We start from the raw sequence: 27,477 nt of genomic DNA, 5'->3' as shown, positions 1-27,477 counted from the left end.
TTTTATATCGAATTTAGTATCATATATAGTAGTTATAATTCGCCGAAAGAGTGATACTTGACCGCGAACTGTTAGAACGCATATTGATGCAAGATGACAGTTTGACGAGATAAAATCCGAGCCAAATCGAGTTCGCGAGTTTCAGAAAATCGTCGATACGGTTGCTGAATCGGCGTCTTAAGTCGAATGTAAAGAAATCGCAACCATATCAAGTACCTACTTGTAAGCTTTTCTCGATGTGTCGCCTGTTCGTGTAATGCTGATACGACAAACTTTTCAAATCTCTACCTGGGTTAATTTAATATTTTTTTATAATACGAGCCGAAACTTTATATTTTATTCACTTCATTTTATTCACATCAACGATACAAAATGCAGCATCAAACATTAAAAAGAATAATAAATGAGTAGGCTAAGTTATTCGTTTGCTTAATTTGCTTTGCAGAATAAATTGTGTAATTTTGTTAAATATTTAGACTTTTTCGAACAATCTAATTTTTGAAACAAGAATTTTTTTAAGCGTATTGTGCCAATAAAAAATGAGAAAAAAAGTACATATTTCCTGTTTCGTTATGTATTACAAACGATAATCATCTTGAAACGAGCTTAGGAGATAAGGTGGATAGGATGTGCCTACCTGAAGATTTATCTAGCCTCGTGATATCGTCTCTGACAGCAAAATTGCTTGAGCCACAACTTTCTTTCATAATGTCACGCCTCGTGTAGCCTCCACGACTGCTGATGACATTACTAGCTGCGACTAAAGCTCACACTATATTTCGGACCTAATTGCTATTTTCTTTTAACGAAAAACGAACGGTTATTATCTTTATTCTCGATATACTTTTCACATATATATTTTCGTAATAATATATTTTTCTTAAGAGTCAATTCAAAGCTTACGCATATGTTTATAAAATCGTCACTAATGCTTCAAAATTATTATATTTATATACGACATTTCTTTGCGTTTTACATAAGCTAAAACTGCTATTCCTTCTTTTCATTTTAAAGTTTGTAATATTCAGTAATTGAATAAATGTTCAAAGTTGCAGATAATAAGTAGCGAAGATAATTAGTTTTGGATTAGTCGGACGTTATCTTAAAGCGATACTCCTGGGAAGTTTTACGCGAAAATTAAAAACAGTTTTACCGTACAATTTTACCGTGGTACGGTAATGGTAACTCGTCGTCATCGACTGGTGCTCACTTTCGTGGAGCAGATGTCGAGTATTACCAGGCAGAAGTCTGATTCCTGCCGTTTTTCATGGACAATCGATCCCTTTTCAATACCGCTATCTGCATGCATTTTAGAATCGGAACTACATAGCCACATTTTCGATACCGCCAATAAATTGTAAATAAAAAAATACTCGTTAAATTTATGGATTTAATTATACGTATAATTAATACAACGTAGTTCTCTCCAATTTCAAAATGATACAAATATGTTATTATCGATAAATATTAATGGATGAGGAAAGATTAAGGCAAAAATGGGATGTGTAAAATTTCGAATAAGATGCAGTTTCCTCTTCAAGAGTTCTATGAGCTCTATGTATGTACAATACATGTATGCACACTATGCACTATGCACTCTAAATCAAACTCGTTAATTCAATTAAACACTAAATCAAACAATTGCAGTATTTCAGGATTAAATAGTAATACTAATTTATTCTAGCCCATCCATTTTAATGCAAAATCTTTGGGATACTATATTTGTCTGTAATATTCTTATACTTCTAATTTGAGATTTTTAATCTTTTTAAATTTTTTTAAATAGTACTTGTATACTTTACAATTCAGAAAAAGATTTTTAATTTTTACGTATTTATTACATCGAAATCAAAATTAAGATTATTTAATATTACTCACCGGCACGATGCGCAACAGCGGAGTTGTAGTTTACATGTTGATCTGCAAAATACAAAAATTATATATAATTATAGCAGTGTTCCAAGTAATTAATTTCTTAATAATAATTATTAGGTTTAAATTTTTTATCTATTTTTAAAACAAATATTTGATAAAATACAATTGTTAAGAATTGTAATTGTAAGTCGCAAGTACAATATGTTGAAAATATTTGCGTCACAGGGATAAATGATTAATATATTCTACAAATTATATAAATAATAAATGATAAATCATTTTAAAGGTTGCTCCATCGATGTCTGATGCTCTCCGGATTTTCTTCTTCTCTCATTGTCAGTGATCCATCAATGGTTGCTTCTTTATGGCGCTTACCGCGAAATTCTGACGTAAAACGCATTAATATCAGCCATTTTCTAGACGCGCCTTTGACTTATCACGACAAAAAAACTCGAAAAAGCGCGGTTGCATGAATTTGTTCGACGTTCGTGGAGCAAGCGACAGCAGCGAAAGAATAGCGCGCGCTTAATTTTGTTCGCTATCTGTCGTGGCCATGTTATTCTTAAACTACTATTAGTCATTGTTATAATGAAATAATTTGTCGCGGTACTTTTAGATCACAATTTAGAAAATAATAAAACGATAATAGAATTGCGATTTTCTTTTGCAATTTGCTTGCTTGAATGCGTCGTGCGAATGATTAGCAATATAAGTACGCGAGATGTTAGTACGCAAACAACAGCGCGAGACCTTGTGCGCGCTATTACCTTGTTATTATTTGTACGATACTCGAGCAAGCAGGATGCGGAAAAAATCGTTTCTTATCATCGCGTTATAATCTTGTACATCGTGATTGCAACAAATATAGGGATATCACTTTCTACGTGTAATTATCAATTGGTAATTTTTGCTGTAAAACTTGCGGAATTTTCTTCGTAACCGTTGTCTATTCCGCGAATATCAAATAGATTGTAATTCTGTACGAGTATACTTTTTCAAATTACATATTTTCTTGTCGTAATGAGAAATTTCTTTGTCTCGCACGAAAATGCGACGATTGCGCGGCACTTTGAACAACATTTCCGACATTAATTTTATTGCTGGCACGCACTTCGTATCGTCATAAAGAAATATGCAACTCGGAAAAATGTAGTTACACAGAAGCTACGATCCATTCGCGACATTTGCGAAGCAGGTAACGATAAATAAAGGAAAATGTTTTAATAGATTATTGTCGCTTGCTTGGGTTGCTTATCACGAGTTGATTGATTCTGTTAATTTTTAATTATATTATTATTAATTATTTATGCGGAATATTTCAATATTTATTTTGATTACGATTTAGAACGTAATAACGCGACGATAAAGAGAGATTCCGTCCGCGACGTAGGTACTAGTCTCAAAATCACTGTATGAATGACAACAAAATAAAAAAGATTCTTACTAAATGTTAGATATTATTAAGATCGAAACCGAAAGATTTAAACTATCGATTATTGACTCTAAATAGTAGACCGATTTTAATAACTATATTTTACTCTCGTCTAAAATAGTAGTTTAGGTGTAACATAACTGCGACAAGTAACGTGCAAAGTTGGTCGCGCAAATTTTTTTTTCTTTTCGTCACCGGAATTGTCTGCTCCGGAAGTCGTATTGTTGCAAATGCAATTGATCTCGAATGACATAAAATCGAAAATAGCGCGATTGTGATTTATTTCACGAGTGAATGCTGAGAGTACTATGAACAACCAGAGAGAAGCAAGAGAAAGAGAAGGTTTGAGGAGCAGCAACTATGAGATAATTTATTATTTTTTTATTTATTAAGTTGAAGCTATATTCTATTATATAATATTATTATATTTAATATTATATAATTAAATCCGTACACAAGGTGTATTTCTAATATATAGCTTGTAAATATTGCACAGGCTTGTATGGTCAGATAATATCATTTACCAGCAATTGAAAAATAGATGCGATTAATCAATTTTATGGTATCAATTTTAAAATACGAAGATGTAGAAAGCGGTGCTGAAAATAGATCGACATCACGAAAAACGCAGGAATTCTCGCTCGTAGGTTTCTCTGTAATAACGTTATTGTGGAATCTGCAATTATCGCAAAAGCTTACTGCAGTTCGTGCTTTTAAAACTTTTGGCACTGTGCCTTCTGAAAATTTGATTTATTTATTATTTTAGAACCTATGATACATATTGATTTATATAAAACGTAGAAGATGATTTTTAAACATTTTATTATTTGTCATTAAAATGATGCTTTTAAAGTGACTCAATATGTATTTAATATGTTAATATTAATGTTTTTGCATATTGATATTTTTTAAATAGAAATTTTAAAGCATTGTCCAAAACTTTCAAGAAAATGCCAGATATTCGACAAAGATTTTAATTTTTAGAAACTTGGAAAATTTGCAATGTCACTGCATCCTCTGATCTTTTATTGTAATTGATATTCATATCACATCTTACGCCGACTCACACGATACATCTGCAAATAATATAAGCGCTGCCGAAAGCTTTCGACATCGTTTTTCACTCTGCATATCTGATTTTGCATTTGTATTAGTGTACAGTCGAAGTAAAAAGGAAGAGACAGATATTAATTTCACAACATGTAAAAAGAAATATACATAGAAGGTAGAAATAGTGATACGATGATGACGCAATGTAAAATTTTATCGAAAAGCAAAACAATCTTGAACGTCATATCGCATTGTTCGTAAAGGAAAGTAATTATGTTGACTGTTTAATATAGTACGATAAGGTTTACATTAACTTTATCATACCATATTGAACAGTAATTAACTATACCAATCAGAATTGACATATATCAAAGTTCCTTTGACTGACTTGTCAATCGATTACAGTTAATTCAATGTCAATACTACATAATCTAACATATATCTTCACGCATGTTATTAATTATTTTGATATGGATATAGATTATTAAAATCAAAATTTGTTTTTTTCTTAGTTATTTGATAACAATTTTAATAAGCTTAATAATAATAAATTTCTTTGAAGCTGCATCTATGAAAAAAAGTAAAAAAATACGAGGACATTTTCAATAGATTTAAGAATTACAAAAGTTCTTTTACTTTGTAACTTTCTTTAGTATTATTTAACGTAATTACATGCTTGTATCTGCATAAAATAATGTAACTTTTTTTTATATTTTTTTTCTTTTATTAAGAAATAAAATTTGAAAAGGGATTAATTAAAAAAACAATATAGAAGGTTATATAAAGGTTATATAAAAAATTAAATTTTGTGCGTATTTTTTTACTCTTTTGACTTTTGATATAAAAAATTGAAAAAATCCGAAAGTACATGTATAAACTATTTTATACACAGTCAATCGAAACGTCACTCTCAAATTTCAACAGTTAAAAGGACAATTTTAGGTGCGCGCAAATGTTTCCAATTTCACAATTATTTAGGTAACAAATAAACTTTAAATAAAGTGCTTTCTGCAGTAGTTATTTCGTCTTATATTACGACTAATATAGATTCTATTGTATTAAAGTGAAAAAGTGCGGTGGAAATAATGCTGTGTACTTTTGCTTTGGTTAAATTATTTATCTCAAAGAACTGCAATATTACATGATTTTATGCGAATTAAGTAATCAAGAATAATAACATCTGAAATATATTTGTCATATTTGTCAGAAACTATTCTTTAATGACATACATTTCCAAAATGTTCTAAAACTTTTGCAAATTTAAAGTTATCCAAAATAACTGCGTGAATAAAAATAGAAACACATTACTTCCAGTTTAATATCTGGTTTTAAAGGAACGCATGAATAAAAAGCTTTACGGAAGCGTGCGAAATCCTTTCCGGTCTCGCAGGACTCGACGGATCGAAATGTTTTTGCAAATCGGTTAATATCATAAAATCATGTCCAAGGTCTTTTGACAGCACATTTGCGAGAGACGAGCTCGTAATGCGCGCGACATCACGAGCTCGAATTTGTCACACCACGATGTATGAAGGAGCTTAAATCCACACGATTGCGAAAATTGAATATTAACGGCGCAGCGCGCCCACCCACGGCACTCTATGGAATCGACACGCTGTACATTTTACGCGGCCCGTTTGTCCCCCTTTTTTATTGCAGGCGCATATCGAATGCTACAGTGAAATGGCCCGTACTCGCGTATACGACGCGTGCATGACGTGCGTGGTGTATGTGTCACGTTACATTTTCAAAATCTCGTTTTAGCATTGTTACGCGTGTTTGCAAGTTATTCGATGATCCACGCGACACTTTATTAAAGATATACATCTCGCCATGATTTCAGTATTATCGGTATTTTTATACTTCTGACACTCATTGCCAGTCAAATCAGACAATTGATACACTCGTGCGACATTAAAAAGAGTGTCTGTTGTTTAACAATATATTTGTTGTTAATTTGTAGACATAATAAAATTAATAAAAACAACAAATAAATGGTGGATTTAATAACTATTTAAATATATTATTTTTCAATCGTATGCAATGATTAAAAATAAATAAACTGAAAGCAAAGATAAATAAACGGAAAACGTATTTTCGTGAAAATATTTTCTTATTATGATTTTTCAGCAGTTATACAATATGTGAAAACAGAATGTTAACAAGTTGCGTCGATAATGAACTGCCCAATTAATCTCATGAATATTCCGATAGGTCATAGGTGTTGGAATAATAATAATAATGCGAAACTACTTCCGCGCGTCAAACTTTTCAAATTAAAGTCACTGCTTCATCAAACAAAGAACGGTATAACGTGAAATATATGCATAAATAATTTTGCTTTGCAGATCGCATGATTCCAATGGCCTCATCGTTGTTGAAATGTGTCTCAAATAAAGAAATCGTATTCATCGCGAAATCTGATATCTAGAAGTATTCGAAAAGTCGACGTATTCAAGGTAAGTGGAGCATTTCTTACAAATCCAATAACTCGGAAAAACGTTTTAGACATCGAGAAGCGAGAAATTCCGCTCGCACATATTATAAGCAAATTACAAAAAGATTGGATTCTATAAGCACAAAAAATTTGCCAACTGCACAAACTATTATATATTTGATTTTTCTGACTTTTTCGCAAGTATTTAATATGTACAAATATTTTCGATAAAATTGAATTTATTTGCTTGAAATATTCAAGAAAAAAAGAAAACCATGTTAAAAATCGTGTTCAGTTTTGAAGTTAATAATCCATAATAATCTTCCCATTAAACATTAAAGTATGACGCTAAAAAAATCGACACAGATAACCTGCGTCAGAGACAAAGACGTTACTGCGTCGACCCTACGAATTTCGCACCATGAAGTCAACACCATAAAACTATATCAAACGTGAATGCGAAGTGACGAAAGCAACTCAATGAAACATTCAAATGTCGCAATGTTTCGGTAACGATTATCCGTGCGCGTTAAATTAAATCGTCAGTGGATCGTTCGCTTATTATCTTTTATGTGAAGGGCCGCTAAAGTAATTGACAACAAAGGCAACTTGCCGCTCTCTCTTCTTCTGATGACTTAGGTTTTACGACTAGCATACCGGCCCACTCTTTCTCATGATGAAACACGCACCGAATGATACAGCTGTTGACATAACTCTTCCGCGATATTGAACTATACGATATACTTGCGATACACTTCAAATCTCATATTACTTCAAAATGGTGAAACGTTTATTATTATTATTTTCAACAACAAACATGAAAAATAAATTGACTAAGCAACTACTTGAAGTATAATCTACTTCAAGCAAAGATAATTACATTTTTGTACAAGATCTGATAAAGAATACACAGATACATATTTTGTCAGTGGATTCTATAGAGTTAATTTTAAGTGAAAAATTTCATTATTATAAATTTATTTCTCAATAATGACATTTTTTATTTAAAATCAGCTGCAAAATTTACTGACAAAATTTATTTAGATTTATATAAAATTTATTTATTTATTTATATTAATATAAATTTATATTTATATTAATTTATATAAATTAATTTATTTATAGTAAATCTGTATTTTATTCTGCATTATGTTTTTTTTTCTCTTATTAAACATAGAGCTTACGATTAAAATTATTGATGCATATGAAATATCGTCGTTATTGATGCATATGAAATATCGTCGTTAAAAATCTTCCTTATTCACCGGACTTGCCCCGATTTGAATTTCTATATATACCGATGCGAATTGCAAGTATAATTAGGCGGATTATTCAAGGAAATGCTCGTTATGATATTGCACCCTTCTTGGTTCGATTCACAAGTGCCAGGTGCGCCTTCGTTCGTTTGTATATGCGTCTGACTACGGATATTCGTAACTACTTATCACGATGCGACGTACCTATACTACTTGCATGCAGCCGCACCACGGATCGAATCGCGCGAATCTACGTTTAGTTGAGAACTTGTTGCGCTTTTCTCGTGCGTCACTCGAAAGCGTTTGCTCCACTTATGTAATTAAGAACTATAATTATTTTTCACAACGTGCTCGCATTCCGATAAAAATACACTATTATTTTTATGAAAAATTTTATTTGTAAGTGGCACTATCGTGATTCTCGATACCCACTTACTATATATTGCAACAGTAACTCCAATTATCTGCAGCCACATGGCCGCTATGAGCAATATCTAGATAAAAGACAGGTATTTGCAGTACCAATAATACTGAATATCACATATCGTAATTCTTTGAAAGTATATTGTATGTTTTTTGAAATATAAAATTATCGTGATACGTTATAAAATATTGTTATATTAATCCGTGTGTTTTTGAATATGGTTTTATAGAAGAATTTGTTGAAAAAAATTGGTATTTTATCTTTAATGTGAAATTTTTCAAATCTATTAGCGATCACTTCTATTTTATTGTTTTAGCTGAAATACGATTATAACTAATTGGAATTTTTTTCTGCAATCTTCTATAATGCAACGTTGCAAATAAACACATTTTTCTATATTTTTTTCTCTATTTCAGAGAATCACAATCACAACGATCACAAATAGTTCAATAAAAGTTTTTATATTTTATTGCATATAAAGTTTCTAGATGTATTTCTAAATGTATGCTATTTTTATTGACGTATAACTGCCCACATTACTTATTTTTATTATGGTTGCGCTTATATGGAACTTAACATATGTTTCATATATGCATTCTCATTTATTGAAATGTCAATGAAATAAAAGTTTAAAGAGAAGCATACATATGTAGAAGCATAATTTTTGAACTGTAGATCTGAAATCTTTAGAACATTAGTTTTAATTTAAACGACATTATCATTCGAAATTTATTTTCTCAAAATGTGCTGTATGGTCACAAAGACATTTAATACAAGAGTTAGTCAAAGGATTCATAAATAAAAGTAACAATAATTCTGAAATATGTAATAAAAATTTTGAGTAAATATTAAATATGTACTATATATACATATAGTGGTGCATATTAACAATATAATACTAAATATCAAACAATGTACAGAAATTGACATCAGACCTACGCGAAAATATCTAAATCAGACATCTATATTTAGTTACAATTACGATTAATTACGATTAATTTATGATTAAAATTGTTTTAACCGCGCAGCAGTGAAATAACTCTGCTGTATATATCGGTAACCCATTTTTAAATATGTAATTATAATAAATATGAAGCATGCATGATGAGATTAAACGCGTCTGTAGTATCTAACCAGGGCTAACGTCGAAATTCATCAATGTTATGGTAAATTTCCCGTTAAATCCCACCCACGACAATTGTTTTCGTTCACTCGCACGGAGTTCGCTGTCACCGACGCAGGTGCGCATCCCTGCCCCACCAAGCACTAAACTCGCCGCCCTGTACCGCCACAGCGTCACACGTCTATAAAAGCCTGATCACATCGCTCCCCGGCTTCGAGTACAGTTGCTGACCCCTCCGATCGAGATCGACCTTTTTTTTGTCAGCAGCGGTGAAATTTGGTGTACGGTATCCCCGTAGGTGTCCCGCTCGTTTTTTCGCAAGGGTGAACAGAAGTGATATACATACGTCGATTTTTTGAGTGCGTGAAGAAAAGGAAACGAAATTATCGAGAGAAAATAGCCATCGAAACAGTCAGTATGATAATTTTAGATATATTTAAAGTTACTTATTTCTTGTTTTATTCGGATATTCTATAAAGATTGGATAGTAAAATCGCGAATCTTTTTATATGAATTTCTACAGTAAAGCCATATTTTATAAAATATATTTGGCCTTATTTTTTTTTATTGCTAAAACATTGTTATGATTAAACATAAAAATTTATAATTTATTTAACTAATATTAATTTGAAATTACACACAATAGAGTTATAATCAATATTTTTTTAATTGTCTTGAGCTATACAGAAATAATTTAGATTTTTATACAATCTCTCTGATATCTGGTTTATAATATTTTAGTATAATATTGATTAACATTATTTGCATCAATTTTTTTAGAAAGTAAAATGCTTCCGTCAATTTTTTTAAATATTTTATGCTCGACAATTAACACATTACAAGTTAAAAAAAATATTTTTACACGAATAAAAAATTAGATAATTTATTTTTTCATGATTTGGAAAAAATAAATGTCATTAAAACCGACTTACAGGTGGCAAACGATCGCAGGCTACGTTCCCCGAACGTATCTATTCGGTTTATATAGCAAAGTATCAGCTGTGAGAATATCAAATGGCATTTACTTTGAGAAATCCCCGTGTCGTGCAGACCTATACCATCGTGTCGATCTTCTGCTTCATCGGAAGTTTCTGCACGGCCGGTAGGTACAATGCGCTTTCCGTCTCTTATTGCAGTTGTGTTCTTAACACCTTTCTTGATCCATGTAAATTTTCATTGTTTATCAAGAAAATTTTTACTATAAATATAATGCTCTTTTATGTCCAACACAATTATAATGTTGAGGTCAGAAGTTTTATTGCGCGTTAATTTTATTATCGTGAAGCAATTTATCTCGAAGACACGCTGCTACCTTTTAACATATAAATATTATAACTGGCATTTTTTAATTAATTAACCAACTAATTTTTAAATGCAGCTTTCAGAATTATTTTAATGACTAAAAAACCACTCTTTTTTTTGTCACGTCAATATGTATGTTTAGTTTAGCCGCGCGCGGATTTCCAATATTTATCACATTTATATATAATTGATATTAAACTACAATATTATAACAGTTTTATATTAATAACTAAAATCTCTTTCTCAAAATTTCAAATTAATCAAAAACCAAATGAATTGTAATAGTACATTTTGCTTTCAATATAAATCGATCGATAGCCGTGCAAAATATTTGTAACTTAATTTTTCTAACTGGATATTCAAAATAGTTTACACGAATTTAACATAAAATGTGAGATCCGATGATAGAGAATGATCTTTTTATAATATATTCGCAAAACTAGGACTGAGACAAGACAAGAACAAACGTCATAGCGTCTTATTATCCTTCAATCACAGTTACATTTTCATGAAGACCAACGCGGAAACTTGCTTGTTAGTTAATACGCCGTTCCGTTAATAGAAATATGCCTAAGTAACTAGGAAAATGTTTATTGCAATTTGTCTGCTCATCGGGCGGAAGGTAATTGTTCACGACGATGCAATATCTACAAACTTCTCTCGGACGATCATTAATTTTGAATGAAAGTATATAAGTTTATTATAACATCTGAAACACTACATGAATTATCATGAGAAAATCTGTAATATAAAATTTTGTTTCTTTTATTTACAGTAAACTATTATAATTGGACGCTAAAATTTGTAACTGAAATTGTGAATTGCAAAAAATAAGTTTTAAAAATAATTATTATTATTTTGAAGTACAATTAACATAATGATAATGTGTTCAAATATTCACATTTAATAACGGCTTTTAAATTACATAAATTAAATTTAACTAAATGAACTAAATACGTTACACTTCTCATAAATTTTTTAAATATAACTCTAGATTTTTTAGCCGCACTTTTACAAAATGTTTGGAACTTGGTTTTTCTAATCATACATGTAGAAAATCAAGATAAATTCTGTTAGAATATGATTCTACCTTTACGTCAAAAAATTAATTAATCATTTTTTTTTATTAATTAATCACGTTTTTTACATTATGTTATGGCTGAAAGGATATAAAATATTTCCTCATATTTAATCAAGTGAATAAAGATAATAATTTGGCCGCGCAATTGAAACAAATTCCTAGGAAAAACTCACGCTTTTGCATTGAAAGTTCTTAGCAAAATTAGAATCCCAAAATTAAAATCCCTAATGCACATTTGAAAGAGACTAAAAAATTAAGAGCTGCTAGATTAATATTACTGACGAATATATGTGTATGTATATAAAATATTTTAAAATTATTAAATTTATTTTATTTTTACACACTAAGTTTATTAAATTTATTTCAATTATTGATCCTTTGATTGGAAGAAGTTGATTTATTTTAGTCTATCTAAATTAATTCTCTTTTTAAAATACATGATGTGCGATTAATTTTAAATATACACATTATTGCTTCTCATTCTTTTAGCTGCGGAAACTTACAGAGCTCTTTAATTTACCGAGAAATGAAACAGAAATGCGATATATGTATATTAATTTGTATCGCTTTGATTAGTTATTTCAATATTAATTAACATAAAATAACGAAGGTTTTAATTGAAATAAACCGAAAAAGAATTTTATTTATTTTTATTGCAAATGTTTCAATATTTGAACAATCGTGTGAATGTCTGTTATATTCAGCGTTTATTTTATAACATGTTTCTGAAAAAATACAGAAGATAGAAAAGAACTTTATTATTTTCTATAATAAGATATAAGAATTTGCGATAAATTTCGGAATATAAAGATAATTTTATTTTTTTAATAAAAAAATTGTCTAAAACAGAAGTTTAAAATTAGATTTCTATAGCGCTGCAAGATTGTAAAGGTGACTGAAATTGAATCTGAACTACTTTAAATAAAAGAGAAAGTCTGAACCTTTACCCATTATAATGCCACAGACCTCCGTCTACTATCTCTTTAATGATCATCGCGATTCCTTTGTGTGAACAAAACGCGCGTAGGTACATCAAGGATCACAGGATCGGTAGAGAGACAAATGTAATATCTAAATCACATTGATGCCATTGTCTATAAAAACTAGCGTAACCTTTAAGAATGAACTTGCGCGGTCGAGCAGAGTCTCTTGACGCATTATGTATATACATATGTATCTCTCAGAGAGGATAGATTGAATATGCGCAGTCTCCGATGGAGAAAAGCAAATTTCTCTCGTTCGCATACCGCATTGCGCATTGAAGAAACGTGTTCCTATTTTGTCTCATGAACAAAGCGCGAATAAGTATTTTCAGTTCTGTTTACTCCGCCACAATCTTTCGATTAGCATTTCTTTTATTTTCTTATTACAGTTTTAGTTGGTTCTTAATCAGAAAAGCACTTTCGAAACTCCACACAAGTTTCTAGCAAATTGTTTCTGAACTAAATTTTACAATTAAAATTGTCGACATTGATGCAGATTATGTTGAATGTATTCTAATGATTGCTGTGTTATTTATGTAATTGCTATATTATATATTATGCATTGTTTATGATTTTTATCTATGATATATTGTTTAATATCTGCGATTTTTTTAATATAATAAAACAGATTTTTATGATTCTTTATGCTCTCACATCTATTACAATATTTTTCTCTGAATATAAATAGATTTATACGACAAGACATAATAGAATTTCAGCTTTAAAACGTGATGCTGGAAATCATAATAAAATAGTGATGAAAAGCTAATTTTGCAGGATATTATCTGCCTTAGCATTCATTGTATGCAAGGAATGTTGAAGCAAGCTTTTTCACATCTCTTATAGGTAGTTTACAAGCCGTTCTTTATGCGGAATATCGTCTAGCAAATATAATAGTAATAAGCATCTTCAAAAAATTTTTATTGCCGTTTCTGTTTTATCTATAGTGAAGTTGGAGCGCCAGAGTCATATTACGAGGAAAAGTCAAAAAGTAAAAGGATATTTAATTGATTAAAAATCGAATAAGTTCTTTTATTTTTTGAATTTTCCTAGTATTTCAAGAATTTTCGTCGAGTTTTATATTTAATTTTTTCATTTTAATATTATATGCTATTTTATTACTACACTATATGTTATTATTTCTGATAAAATTTCTAATAATTAATTATCTAATAATTAATTATCTAATAATTTAATATTACATGCGTATATGAATATTTATTATGTATTTATTTGCCTACTACATGATTAAATTCATGAAAATTTCAATAACAAAATGGAGTTTGAAAATTTTTATGAATATTTATTATTTAATTATTTTTTTAATATTTATTATTCAATGTTAAATATATAACTGTCACTTTAATTTAGGGGCTTGTATGGGCTACGGATCTTCTTGTTGGGGAGGTACGTAATTTTCTGCTGATACATTTTTATTAATAATAATAAATAATATTTTTTTTATAAGAATAATTTAGCTAAGTAGTTTATCAATACATAAGTGGCCTATTAGATAGCATGCTGTAAAAAAAATTGTAGCACATGGAAAACGCAGCGATATGCAAGATGTACCTGTCATACGCATCCTGGCAGCCAAGACTTTGTTGAGCGAATCCCCGCAAAAGGCGCAATGGATTCTGTCCCGTTTGATGACTAGACAACCCGTATTACCATTCACGGATAAATATCATGTTAGGTGGAGCGGTTTCTCTAAGGATAAAACGTATGTTTCGCCAAAGTGGGATCGCTATACGGCACCAATGAACGACGAAACTTTTGAATCAATCAGGTGAATTTCTTGCGAGAAATATGACAGAGCAACAAATAATACTTTAATACGAAATCTCACACGATAAACTATCCATGCAACAACCGAGTAAGCAAAATGTTACCAATGTTAGCATATGACAACAAATTTGCTGTTAACCTGCCAACATTGCTAACATTTGGCTATTTGGGAATATTTGTAACTATTTTAAAAATGCAGCCAATATTTTTTATGAAGCTTTTACTATCTCATTTGTTTTTAATTTATCTTTAAACATTTTATCATTGTCAAATAAAATTTGAATATAAATTAAGTAATGAGATTCCATTTCTGATTAAAGTGTTCTCAGTCATCGTATATAAACAATGAAAGAACATAAACAAACACAATTAAATGAGCGTAAAATTTAGATATTTTAAGAATAGTCTGGATCGCGAAATAGTAATGACAAAGTTACGTAGAATTATAAGGAATAAAGGTACATTTTACAGTTGGCAAAGTTTTAAAACGCATTTTATCGAAAATGCTCGTTAGAAGTTGTACGAACTATTAGACTTATAATTAAACTTTTCAATATTTTGATTAAGGAGCAACATTATCTCTCTATGATAACATTCAACTCTTTGCATTTTCATTACTTTAAATAAATTTTATTTAAAAATATTATTTTTCTTTTTTATTTTGCAGGTAAGTAGAACATATATATTTGAAAATAATTGTATGTAAATTTATGAACTAACATCAATTAGAAAAACTTTTTTATTTTATTAATAATTATTAAACTAACATAACATTCGCATTTACAGAATTCCAATTAACAACGAAAATGAAAACGATGAGAGGAAAGCCAGCATTATACAAAGTGCAATGCGTAAGAGAAACGAAAAATTTGAAAACACTCCAGAAATCTTATTAGTTTCGTCTAATGAGTACGATAAACTAATTAACGATCCTTACAAGTTAGATGTACTCAAGTTTCTGGTGGGCCTTGTGGTTATATTTACATTTATTGAGAACTTTCTATTCAATTCATCTAAGTATTAATCTGCCAAATAAAAATGATACGTTTATTTTCAGAATGAAGGGAACGGAAAAGCGGAATAAACGGAATAAAAGACTGCAAGACATTACTATGAGATAAAAACTTAAAAAAAAAAAAAAAAAAAAACAAGTCTTATCATAGAAGTGATATTAATAATTTTCTGTAAAAACAAATGTACATGTTTTCATATTAAATTAAAATTTAATTTATTATTCTATCTTTATTTAGAAAACTATATTAAATCTTTACTTAGAACAATATGAAATCTTTGCTGAGACAACTGTATCCTTCTCTAGTAAAACTTTCGATGATAACAATTCTGTTGATCAATTCTGTAAAATACCCAACAGCGGCAGATTTCGTCGATTGTTGTGACATCCTGTTTTAACTAGTCGTATTATATATACATACTTCGATAATAATTATATACGGGATATTCCAGACTAACTCTATCGCCCGTTAATAACAGATTTCTGAAGTCATTTGAAGACGAAAATTTTTATATATGCTAAGAATACAAAATTAATATATTCCTAAGCGCGTGAATTTTTAACAATCTAATAAGTCAACTTTCAACATTTTCTATTTAAAAACTATTGCGGCTTTGACATTTTAGTATAAAGATTTTCGTCTCCAAATGACTTCAGGAATCTGTTATTAAGATGGGTTAGTCTGGGACATCCTATATGTTACTAATTCAGAACTTTTTGTCTTCTTTCTATTTTATAAAGCTTGCCGAATCCAAATTCTAACTAATTTTATATTAATTTTAATTTATATTAAAATTAATTACTAAGTTAAAATATCACTGAAATTTGGTGAAAGTATGCATTGCTACATAAAAAACGTAATAATGTTAAACTTTTAATTCAGTCTCAAGGTTTCAGCATTCGCCAATATTTATTTCACTCGCTTTTTTACATAATAAATCAGAATTAATACGGCAATTGATACTGATTTAAATCATTATATCAAATAACCAGTATTAAGTCGTTAAAAAGTTACAAAATGATTTAAACTATTATCGCATTATGCATAAATTGTAAAATAAGACACGTCGAATATGCTTAATAATTTTTTAATTCCTTAATTTTAATGTTTCTTATTGAATAATTGTTTTGTTATTTTAAGGGTTATAGAAATAATTAGTAATAGCTAATTGCTGCAGTTCAATAATGGGATCAGTTCTGATATGGATATTTATTTCGCAAAAATAAGTTATAATATTATCAACTGTATAATAGACGTTTATAATATTCACATGCGATAAAGTTCTACAGTTTAAAGTATCATCCGATTACAATGTGTCATCGATTTATCGAGAGGAAACAATGAAAACCGAGCTTGCTATTAACACTAGATAATGGCAAATGTTACCGATACGATTCAGTTCGCGGTTATCTATCGATATTATTCTCGCAGAGTACAGCATTTAAATGAAATCTCAAGAAAAGCTGCACGTTATCCGTGTTTGATCGCTAGGTAATGCTGATCTAATGTGTAAAAGCAGAATATACATATACATATGTAGAACTACACTCTTATAACTTAAATACAGAGATGAATTTTAACCTGTTAACTGGGGATGAGACGACTTAACTCGTTTTCTACTAATGCCTGTGCAATGAACAAAACAAGTTAATTCACCACAAAAAGATTCGAAAATTACATTTGTACGTTATTCCATTGTTTGTATTATAAACTAAATGTAATTTATAAACTATTTATTAAATTTTTATTAAATGCATATTTTCTATAAACAAAACGCGCTAATTCGTTTTTAAACATGTTTGTAGTTACACGCATAGGGATTGTTTTTCTTTAAGAAAGCATACAGTTAACAGGTTAATTCTCTACTTTCTTTGCATTGCTACAATGAATTATATAGATTTTAAACGTTCACGGAAAACGTAATTGTCGCGTTATTACTAAACTGCGAAACAACTAATACAAGTATTAATATGAAACAATAGCGACAATTAAATAATCATATCAAGCATAATTGAATGCAAATAATAGAAATAATTTTTTCTAATATATTTAAACGTAAAGATATACGAAATTGCTTAGTCTTGATATATACACGGGTAACCTACTACACTTCCTTTATTTGTTGGTTATATTTGGATCTGAACGACGCGAATGGCGATGGGATGTTATCTGAAAAATACAATATGCACGCTATAGAACATATTTTTATATTTTTAGTAAATTAAAATATTTTTCTATATTTTAGTTAAAATTGTAATTTTTGTTTTATAATATTTTTATAGCTGAAGCAAGATTCTTTAAATTCCAATTTATATCGCATCTTAGCATTTATTCATAGAAACACATACCAACTGATTAACTAAAGATGACAGAAGATTCGAGTATAATCGTTGAGTGCCTTTGAGAGTCCGCATGAAAGACCGGTCTGATGATTCCCGAAATTCGTTGTTTGGAAGAATGTAAAATAATTCATCCTTGGGTGACGGTAGTTCGAATTCTTGAAAGTTGCGACTAATACTTTCTTGCAACGTGTCGCGTCGCACGGTCGAATCGTATCTCTTCCCGTAAGCGCTGAGACAGGGATGTCCGTAACTGTGACAGCGACCTGCAAGAAATTAATTAGCGAGATTAATTGCTTTAGGTATTTGTGTAAAGACGAATAGGATGATTTGATTGCGAAGAGGGATAGTAATCTGAAATATTGTGGCAAAATATATTTATTTCATTACATGCACCGCGTGCATAACCGTTTTCGTCTATATGATTTTGTATCATTCGATGCAAAATGTTTCGTGCTATGTTTGAAAATTTCGGTCTAGAGTGTCTCTGTGTTTCGTGTTTATAGACATATGAAATCTTGAGAAGATTTTTTGGCGAACCATATTTTGCTTATTAAAAATTATTGCAGATAAAATTAATATGGAAAGAATAAAATGAAGAGTTATAGGGACCTAAAGATTTTTTGAAGTTTTTAACAAATTTTGTCGTGTATCGTAGTTGTTTTTCTTTAAATCATACCTTTTACACGACGATATTCACTGATATCCCGGCGGCCAATATTCCTTTCTCCTCGCGCTGTAAAGGAATCAATGTTACAAAAATCAGGCAATTTTTTTTTTATTTTTACATTTTTTAGGCCCCTACGTAATACTCTTACAAATTAATACTATAAAAAATATTTAATTTTTAAATGTAATAAGTTTTGAAGTAAAGAAGAAAGAAAAAAAGAGAGAAAGAGAGAGAGAAGAAAATCTTAAATAACTGCAGATAAATTGTAGATAATGTTGCTTAAAGCAATTCTGTATAATCCTTGTAACAAAGTTTATTCTGCACGATATTTTTAAAAATATCACATATTTCATCACAAAAAAAAAACGTTGCATCTTAATCATGTATCCCTCTGGGAGGTACTGCAACTTTGTACCTTTTTTCATGCACAAAATTAAGATTTGCAAAATAAGTATATATATATATATATATCTTATTTATTAATATTTAATAATTTAAGACAAACAATTCAGATATACACATATAAATCTCTGCAATATTTAGCTTAGAAAGTTTATCTAGTGAACATTGAAGCGTTGCAAGTGTCTAGTGCTAGCTTAAAAATGTTGCGTTAACTGATATTAAAACAAACACGCGTTAGTGATTCAGTTGAATTCATTCGGAATAAAGATAATCCGAAAATAATGATTTATATTCCCTTGCTTTGAGGCTTTTTTCCAATTACAAAAGTGAAAAAAACAAACGCATATACATATTAGCGTATAGTTGAGTTCCGAATACGAAAAACTCTTCTCCGATAACGAAAATACATATCAATATTTCAATATAAAATAAGTTACGGTTTATTTCGTATTTTAATTATTATAATTTATTACAGCACAGTATATTTGGTTTGAAAGTATTCTCTAACGTAAATGGGAAAATTTTATTTAAAAATTGACTTTATGTAACATATCATGAATTTTAATATATTACTTTGCAATAATTATACATTCGAATTTTTTAATTAATGATTGTTATTAAAAGAATGATTGTAAATTGTTATTAAAAGAATGATTGTAAATTCAGTTAATACGGGTAGTGCGATATTTTAATTTTTATACTTATGCTCTTATAGCCAACGCGGGCAAAAGTATTTAAATAACTAGAATAAATTTCAATGCATGAGTATATAATCGAAAGATTGAATAATAAATTTCCCGGCATGCACGATCATAGATCAAAGAACAAAATCGTTAAATATATAAATGCGTAATACGCGTTGGGAAGCTAAAATTATTTGCGGACAATAAAAGAACAACTTGCTCCGCAAGGTTGTTCGCTCAATTACCACCTGAAACGAAGCTGATTAATCGATTATTGCATCGGGGTTTCGACTTTCTTCTACTTTGAACAAACCTATTTCTTTGTGTGTTGCGTTTTTAATAGTTTCGCAGAAAAACTAACAGCTATAAAAGGAGAGCTCATTAAGCGTTCATACTTATCTCTCTTATTTCTTAACACAAATCAAATGCTTCCGATAATTGTAACGTAACCTTTTACGTAACTTATTATACATATCTTAAATTAAGCAAATAGATTATGAAACAATTATTATCACTTATATTACACACATTTCTTATTAATCTTTAATGGCGAAATTAATTTTACGTTGTATATTTTGTATATTATTGCGACCCCGCGATATGCAATCACGCACTTTAATTACAATGATTACAAACATGTCATTTCGCTGAAATCTTTTCGAGATAATTTAAGCGTGTCAAGGAAAATATAGGGATGCTTGTGTCGGACATTTTCGGCAAACATTTGCACTTTAGCCACACTTGGATTTATCATCGTTTACGAAAATGCGTGTCATGGCTGGACAATTCGAACTTCGATCTGAGCAGCCGCTACATTTACAGTGAAATGGACTGGCGTATTGCGTAATTCCATTCTATCTATCCGGTATGAATCTACCAAAGTGCACTTCACCGTGACGCCAATGGCGCACGAGTAAGGATTTCGACGTCCTATCTATAAAATTCGCCATTTTCGACCACTGACTTGTATCAGATGTTTATTTAACTTGTAAACGTTCTCGACGAAGACATATTTTTACAAAAAATCTGCAGAGCTTTAACTGAATATAATGCAGACTGAACATTTAGAAATTTAGATACAATTTGGCTGTGCAGCATTTTCGTGAACTAGATAACGTACTCAAGATTTCAATTTGATCTTCGTTCTCGTATCGCGCTTCGGCTTTTCTTTTTTCTTCTTGTAATGCTAACTTTATTTTTTTTTATTTTAAACATTAGAGAATTTATTACGATATTATTATCAATAATTAAGATTTTCTTAAGACAATTTCGGATAACTGAATAAAGCTTGAGAACTTTCAAAAAATTTATGCAAAAATAAACATGATCTTTTTAACCCTTTATCAATCAAAACTGGTCTTGTATTTTTAAACTTTACGAAAGTTGTGAGAATTTATAACGAAAATATGCGTATGATAAATTATTTTGATTAATTTTTCCCTAAAGATCAATAATAAACTTTTAGCTTTCCGCAAATTTTATTACAAAGAGAAATAAAATGTAAAACGTAAGCGCGATACATTTTTATTTCCATCATTTTATGTGCTTCAACGATTATATGCGTACAACATGTAGTCACAATTCACATGTACATTTTACTCGTCGCGTAGATGTTTAATTAACGCAGATTGCAAACTACATGAAATGTGATCAAAGAAACAGCGGTGTGCATAGAGTTGCCTCAAGCAAGTAACATAATGCTCAAGATAAACTCTATCTCTTATAATTTAATGGATGCCAGTATAATCTTAATATTTTTAATATACAAAATAAGAGGGAGATAAAATAAATAAATAAAATTAAACGAAATCAAACAAAAACCAAACAAGCCAAATATAATAATAAAAAGAAAGCGATTTTACGAAAACTAAAGTATGAAGCTAATAAAACTCTGTTCCACCTTTTCTAAAATACACTTCGTTGCTCTTCAATGTAGAGTAAAATGATGTTGAGGCTATAAGTGATCTAATAAGAGCCGTTAAGTTGTGCTTTTTTTCTTGCTATCGATTATACCGATTGCCCATTCGAAAGTAGACGCGCGAGAATATATTTGTCAAACCCATTTTAACGTTTCTACGAAACATTGACATAATTATCGAAGAATTTGTACATTTCAATATCGACGTTTAAAATTAAAACTGATCAGAGGGCGGGGTGTGCTTTAAAATCAAAACGTTTTTTGTGTTTTGATAGATGTCAATAAGTTCAATGATTGGAAACAAATTCGAAGCAACAGTTATGTTAAGGATTGTATAATTGTTAATAATTTACGTAATATTTGCCTATTACATAACACACTTAATTAAGCTGTCTCGTTAGATGCTAACTACGTTGTGATTTTCTGCACCGACATAATATTTAATATCGCACAATACAGGTCAATTAACTTACTAATTTTCGATATTTATCACGATTAAATTAATGTATACATTTAGATATATATTATTATATAGTCACAATAATTTTCATTAATAAACAGTTTGCTGAAATCTTTTAATGCAAAATATTTTATTTTTATTATTAATTGTCTATATAAATCAAGTAAATTAAATTCTTAAAAATATAAACATTTTGAAGAAAATTTTACAATAAAGGTTGTCATAGAAAATTATCAAAAGTTAATTTATAACGATTAAAAATTTTAATAATTTTATGGAAGAAAACTTAAAATATTTTGCATGTAATCTCAAAAAGGATCCGAATTAATCGAGTATTTAGATTTTTACTTGACTTTGATTTTAGTTTTATTTGACTCGTGCATAGCTCCATACTCGATAATTTCTACTCCCGCATCCATTTCTAATCCTATGTTCACACTATTTCTAGCTTACATAAGAATCGATAATCATGTTGCGGAAACATGAGCAAACAGAGCAAACAAATGCTATTATAACATTTCGTAGCCGCGAGAGTTAACCGATTTGACATTAAAATGGAGCAACGATAATTCGCTTCTGCATGAGTTTTGTATAGAACGGCAAAACTTCGCGACAGCATCGCAGAAATAATCTATCGCTTGCTCTCACTGAGAGCTCAAATAGAAGTTGAGTGGACGTGTGTAGTTGCGATGTAACAATTTGAACTTTGCTTTTACATCGGGCATTGTTATGACTCTTGTCTCTAAGAGCGACAATAAAACGATTGATGTTACACATTCAATAACAACAGTAGTTATATGTTTCTCATCACAGCTTAATATCGGTTTCATAAAAGATTCGCTTATTTTCAAATTAATTTTAATTTTATTTGATAAATTTATATTTTATTTCATAAAATAAATTTTTCAATAATTCCATAAATGACATACGTGATTTATTTAAAACAAATGTGTATGTAATGTTTGGAATCTTCTAAATTATTCTTCAATTTTATTGAATATTTAGAATATATAAGTAATTAAATTATTATTTCTCTAATCAGTTATGAATGATCAAATTAATTTTTTATCACAAAGCAAGTCACAATCAATTAGTACATAGTGTTTGATTTTTTGAGTCATTTCCGATAATGCTTCTTTTCGCGCTCTTAAACGAGCGAATTGATCGGAAAGTTTCCATTACTCGCACGCACGATGTATCAAGATGCATCATATTTTTCACGACGGCGCATTAACGCGTATGCAGCGTGATTGCAACAGAAAAAAAACAGAATTGGCATACTGCATCCCCTGAGAAATTATATTTTCAATGCCCTAAGTTCTCCGAATCCATTTCGACGTTTCGGCTTTGCGAGAAGTGAAAACGGCCAGTCGAACGTCAGGCCGATGAAACAATTCGACATGGCAATATGTGAAAAAGCGTTGTTTAAAAATTGCACTTTTTACGAAAGTGCAAAGTTGAAAAAAATATCGCCGCCCGTAAACACGCGTAACAAACATCATACTTTTTTTTTACATTTTTTACATTTGCTTTTGCACTGACTTTTTGACGCACGGAGCAAATTTGTAGGAGCGACACGATAGGGCCCAAATTTCGAATGTGATCGCCAATCATGTGTGCCGTGACTATTTAATCGTTTAGTGACGTAATATTTGTGCAATGTTGGAACATTTTAGGTTCCAGCTATTATAAATGAATTATTTATGCTATATTGTCGATGATGCCACACACATTACTGAACTTTATGCAATTATCATGTATTATTCTTTTTGTAGAAATAAATCATAAATTAGAACGTATCGATAAACGAGACAAAATAAAGTAAAAAAAATTTATATTGACTAGTAATTGATATTTTATCTTAAATTTCAAGTAAATTTGTGTAACCTTTTTCCAATCGTTAAATTAAAAATTCATTATTTCTTTTTGGTTCTTTCGCGAGAAGCAATATAATTCGAACTAAACTTACTTGAATTGATGTCGCATTTAATTAACAAGGCGATTTTTAATTAGCATTTGTGCAAGATACTTTACTATATATAGTAAAATTTTTATCACTAAGAAAACCACAAAAATTTCGTCTATTAATCGATCAGTTAATCAGTCGATTCTGAAAAATGTTATTAATGTTTTGTCAATCCACCGCTTAATTTAAAAAAGATTAAAATTAAACATCACAAATAAAATAGAAATGATTGTAAGCTAATTTAATTCGCCAATATGAAAATAAGCCAATTTAGGAAGCCAATATGAAAACAATAAGAAAACGAAATAATAGTTAAAAGTAAATAATTTTAGAATGATTTTGATTATAGATTATTTCTGCAGGCTGTTAAAGATATTTAACAAGTAAGCCTGAAGCAAATTTTCTATACAATATTCGAACTATGCTTACAAGTTAACTTATAAAAACGTTAATTAACGCAAACAAACTCAACAGGGGGAAGTTTTTAAGATTTTAAGACGGCCAGTTGATTAGCTCACCAGGAAGACGATGAATGTATAAAAAGATCTTTTATTCTTAACTAATTTAAAAAGTTTAATACATCTCGTGTTCAATAATAAATTTGTTGTTTTTATTAAATAAAGCTCATTTTTTCAATTAAGCGAGAAAAGAATAAAATTTATTTACTTATTCTGATTCTTTCTCTCTTTTTTCTTTTTTTTAAAGATCAATGTATAAAAATTTTTTAATTTGATCCTAAATATCTACAAATTAAGTAAAAAATCTAGAGATGCAAAAGTAATTTTAATAAAATTAAAATATTTTATGTATATTAGAAAATTAAGTTTTACTGACGTAGAAACTCTGGAAGGAATAATTTCTTTGCATATTGAAATATTTTCATGACAAATTAGCTATTCGCAAAATATAATGATGTAAAAATATATTTATTGCTACACATTTAAACAATTTTCTGTCGAAATAATCAAATTTTATAATGGCGTTGGTGCCGCTTTCTGCTGCTTTAAAATTATTAATAAATTCTTATTTTCTCTGAGAGAATTTCTAATCGTGTGTTTAGAAATTCTAAAAGTTTTAAAGATAGTTTTAGAAGTTCCAAAAGTTTGAATTGAATACAATGTACCTACAAAACACAAACGAAAGCATACTCACGTATAGCATGCGCCTTATTGCTGACGGAAGCCAGGACCATGAGCAAACCGATCGAAAGGTAGAGCGAGGAAATAGGACCGGAAGTCGCGCTAATCCTCATTCTGTCGCGGTTGCCGTACGCTGCTTCTTCGATCTTTAAAGAAACTAAAAACTGTCACTGCTTTTGCGGTCGTGAAAACTAATGACGAATAACACCAAAACGATGCTACCCCGTCGAGCAGGTGGTTGTGAATGAACGGTGGCGGCGGCGCGCGTTCCCTCTTTTACGGTAGCGGAAACCGGAGTGGCGCAGTCGGATATCGTCGTGCTGCATGTCGGGTACGCAGGCGGCGTATCCGTGGGTGGTTTGATATCTTTCAGGTGGTGGTAGCGGTGATAATCGCGACGTTGTTATCATTGTTGAACTTTGATGTCCGGATACGGAGATTGACGGGGTTATAAGTTGCGCCGGGGTATCGCACGTGCCTAAAGAAATACATCAAGGCCAATTTGGAAAAAATTTTAAGTACGCGCTGACATCGTGACACACTTATTTATAGTTTTTTGCCGAAATATCGCACGCGTCTCACAACAACATCTTAAAAAAGTCTTTGGTCAAGATTTCTTTTTTACACCGCTTCATTCAAAATCGTTACAATCATTTCTTATCGCACGATGAAACTTTTCAAGGACATTTTTATTTCTATCATAAGTTTATCGCAATTAATTTCGGTAATTTTATCGGGGAAATAATTTCTTGAATGATAATTAGACGCGTTTCACGTATTGTTTACGTTTTATGCGTGGCTTCCGCTAATTTAGCGTAATTTTATTAGAATATTGCACGAATCGCTCTTACGATACGAATTTAACTATTTGATATTTAATTAGTCGAGTCGTTCGTGCAATGAATCTTGACAAATGTGTAATTAATAATATTCGATAATTGCATTTCAAATTGTGGTCACTCTTGTTATCTCATATTGACAATCGCGTGCAAATATAACTGAAGAGCCAATGCGTGCAAGTGCTAGCATTAATTAATACTTTACGTATCAACAGTGCCGCCTACAAAACCTATTAATAAGCTTCCGGTAAAGATAAAGTATTAACTATCACATTAATTTTATCGATACTGTATATCATAATTATAATTTTTTTATTCTGCATGTAACACATGATTTATTATCTAATAGCGATAACTTATTACCACAATTCTCACAAGCTACTTTTTTGGTTCAATTCTTTCGTAAAACATAGCTCCGTTGTAATTAAGCACGAAATAATTATTCTAGTCAGTATTAGGTTTTGACGAAGCTGAGGTGTTTACAATAACTAATGAATGGCGAATAATACGTAAGCTTTTATTATAAAGTATCAAGTATCAAACAGTAACAAGAACATCTGAAAATGCGAGGGACGGTGCGAAAATAATGCCTCCAATTTTTTTTTCTCAGAAAATTTAATTTCTACAACTATGGTTTTTACGTGAAGTAATATTCAGTCATTAACGAACATTCAATTATTTTTCACAAAATCACCATCATTTTCTATGCACTTTTGCCATCTTTGAATCAAGCAAACAAGTATTCCAAATTGAGATGGACTGTTCTTTCTCTCTGCCTCTCATAATCCTGGCACCTTCAGATTACGGATACGCGTGGATGTCATTTTTCCGGGATACACGTAGATGTCATACGGCGACGTGCTTAAAAAAAGTGAAGTTTGTGAACTTTTTTATGGTCGCAGCAAGAAATTTTACGAATCTGAAATACAGCGTCAAAGATTGCAAAAGTACATAAAAAATGGTGGTGACTTTGTGGAAAAATAACTGAATATTTGTTAATGACTGAAGATAACTTCATGTAGAAACCCTAGTTGTAAGAATTAAATTTTCTGAGAGAAAATTTGAAGAGAAGATTTGAATTTCTTTCGTATCGCCCCTCGTATCTATAATAATAATGTCCCGCGTTTTACACTATAATATCTGCTTATCGGAAGAATCAATCCACCTCAATGCAAGTCTTCTCAACAAGTGAAACTTTGCATATATATGCTATATATATGCTATGTTGGCGAGGAGATAAAGAAATGATAAAAATAGTATAAAAATCATTTATTTTAAAAAATCTATCTCAAATATT

The 27,477-nt window shown here is 30.1% G+C and overlaps 3 protein-coding genes across 5 annotated transcripts in view; 2 read left to right on the top strand and 1 right to left on the bottom strand.

Annotated features, from left to right (window-relative positions):
• Positions 1-27,477, top strand: part of LOC105675015 (serine-rich adhesin for platelets-like) — a 125,557-nt gene that overhangs the window by 37,757 nt on the left and 60,323 nt on the right. Inside the window, exon 3 of the mRNA XM_067353212.1 lies at positions 6,706-6,816. The gene's annotated coding sequence lies outside the window, so the exon portion shown is untranslated. The remainder of the gene's footprint in view (positions 1-6,705; positions 6,817-27,477) is intronic.
• Positions 9,771-15,902, top strand: CCHa1 (CCHamide-1). 2 transcript variants are annotated; one of them, XM_012371787.2, is made up of 6 exons: positions 9,775-10,008; positions 10,532-10,699; positions 14,335-14,370; positions 14,503-14,752; positions 15,538-15,712; positions 15,809-15,902. In XM_012371787.2, the coding sequence occupies exons 2-6, from the start codon at positions 10,612-10,614 to the stop codon at positions 15,833-15,835; spliced, it is 576 nt and encodes a 191-aa protein (XP_012227210.1). In that variant the 5' UTR covers positions 9,775-10,008; positions 10,532-10,611; the 3' UTR covers positions 15,836-15,902. The 2 variants fall into 2 exon arrangements, with proteins under 2 accessions (XP_067209335.1, XP_012227210.1); XM_067353234.1 differs by having other exon boundaries at positions 9,771-10,008; positions 15,538-15,902.
• LOC105675028 (uncharacterized) lies at positions 16,955-25,659 on the bottom strand. Of its 2 annotated transcripts, XM_012371789.2 has the most exons (4): positions 25,355-25,659; positions 18,783-18,839; positions 18,113-18,369; positions 16,955-17,933 (listed from the first exon to the last, which is right to left on the bottom strand). In XM_012371789.2, the coding sequence occupies exons 1-4, from the start codon at positions 25,452-25,454 to the stop codon at positions 17,880-17,882; spliced, it is 468 nt and encodes a 155-aa protein (XP_012227212.1). In that variant the 5' UTR covers positions 25,455-25,659; the 3' UTR covers positions 16,955-17,879. The 2 variants fall into 2 exon arrangements, with proteins under 2 accessions (XP_012227212.1, XP_012227213.1); XM_012371790.2 differs by lacking the exon at positions 18,783-18,839.

This window comes from Linepithema humile, chromosome 4 (genome assembly GCF_040581485.1).
Source record: "Linepithema humile isolate Giens D197 chromosome 4, Lhum_UNIL_v1.0, whole genome shotgun sequence".
Taxonomy (NCBI): domain Eukaryota; kingdom Metazoa; phylum Arthropoda; class Insecta; order Hymenoptera; family Formicidae; genus Linepithema; species Linepithema humile.
This window is presented reverse-complemented; position numbering and strand designations above follow the sequence as displayed.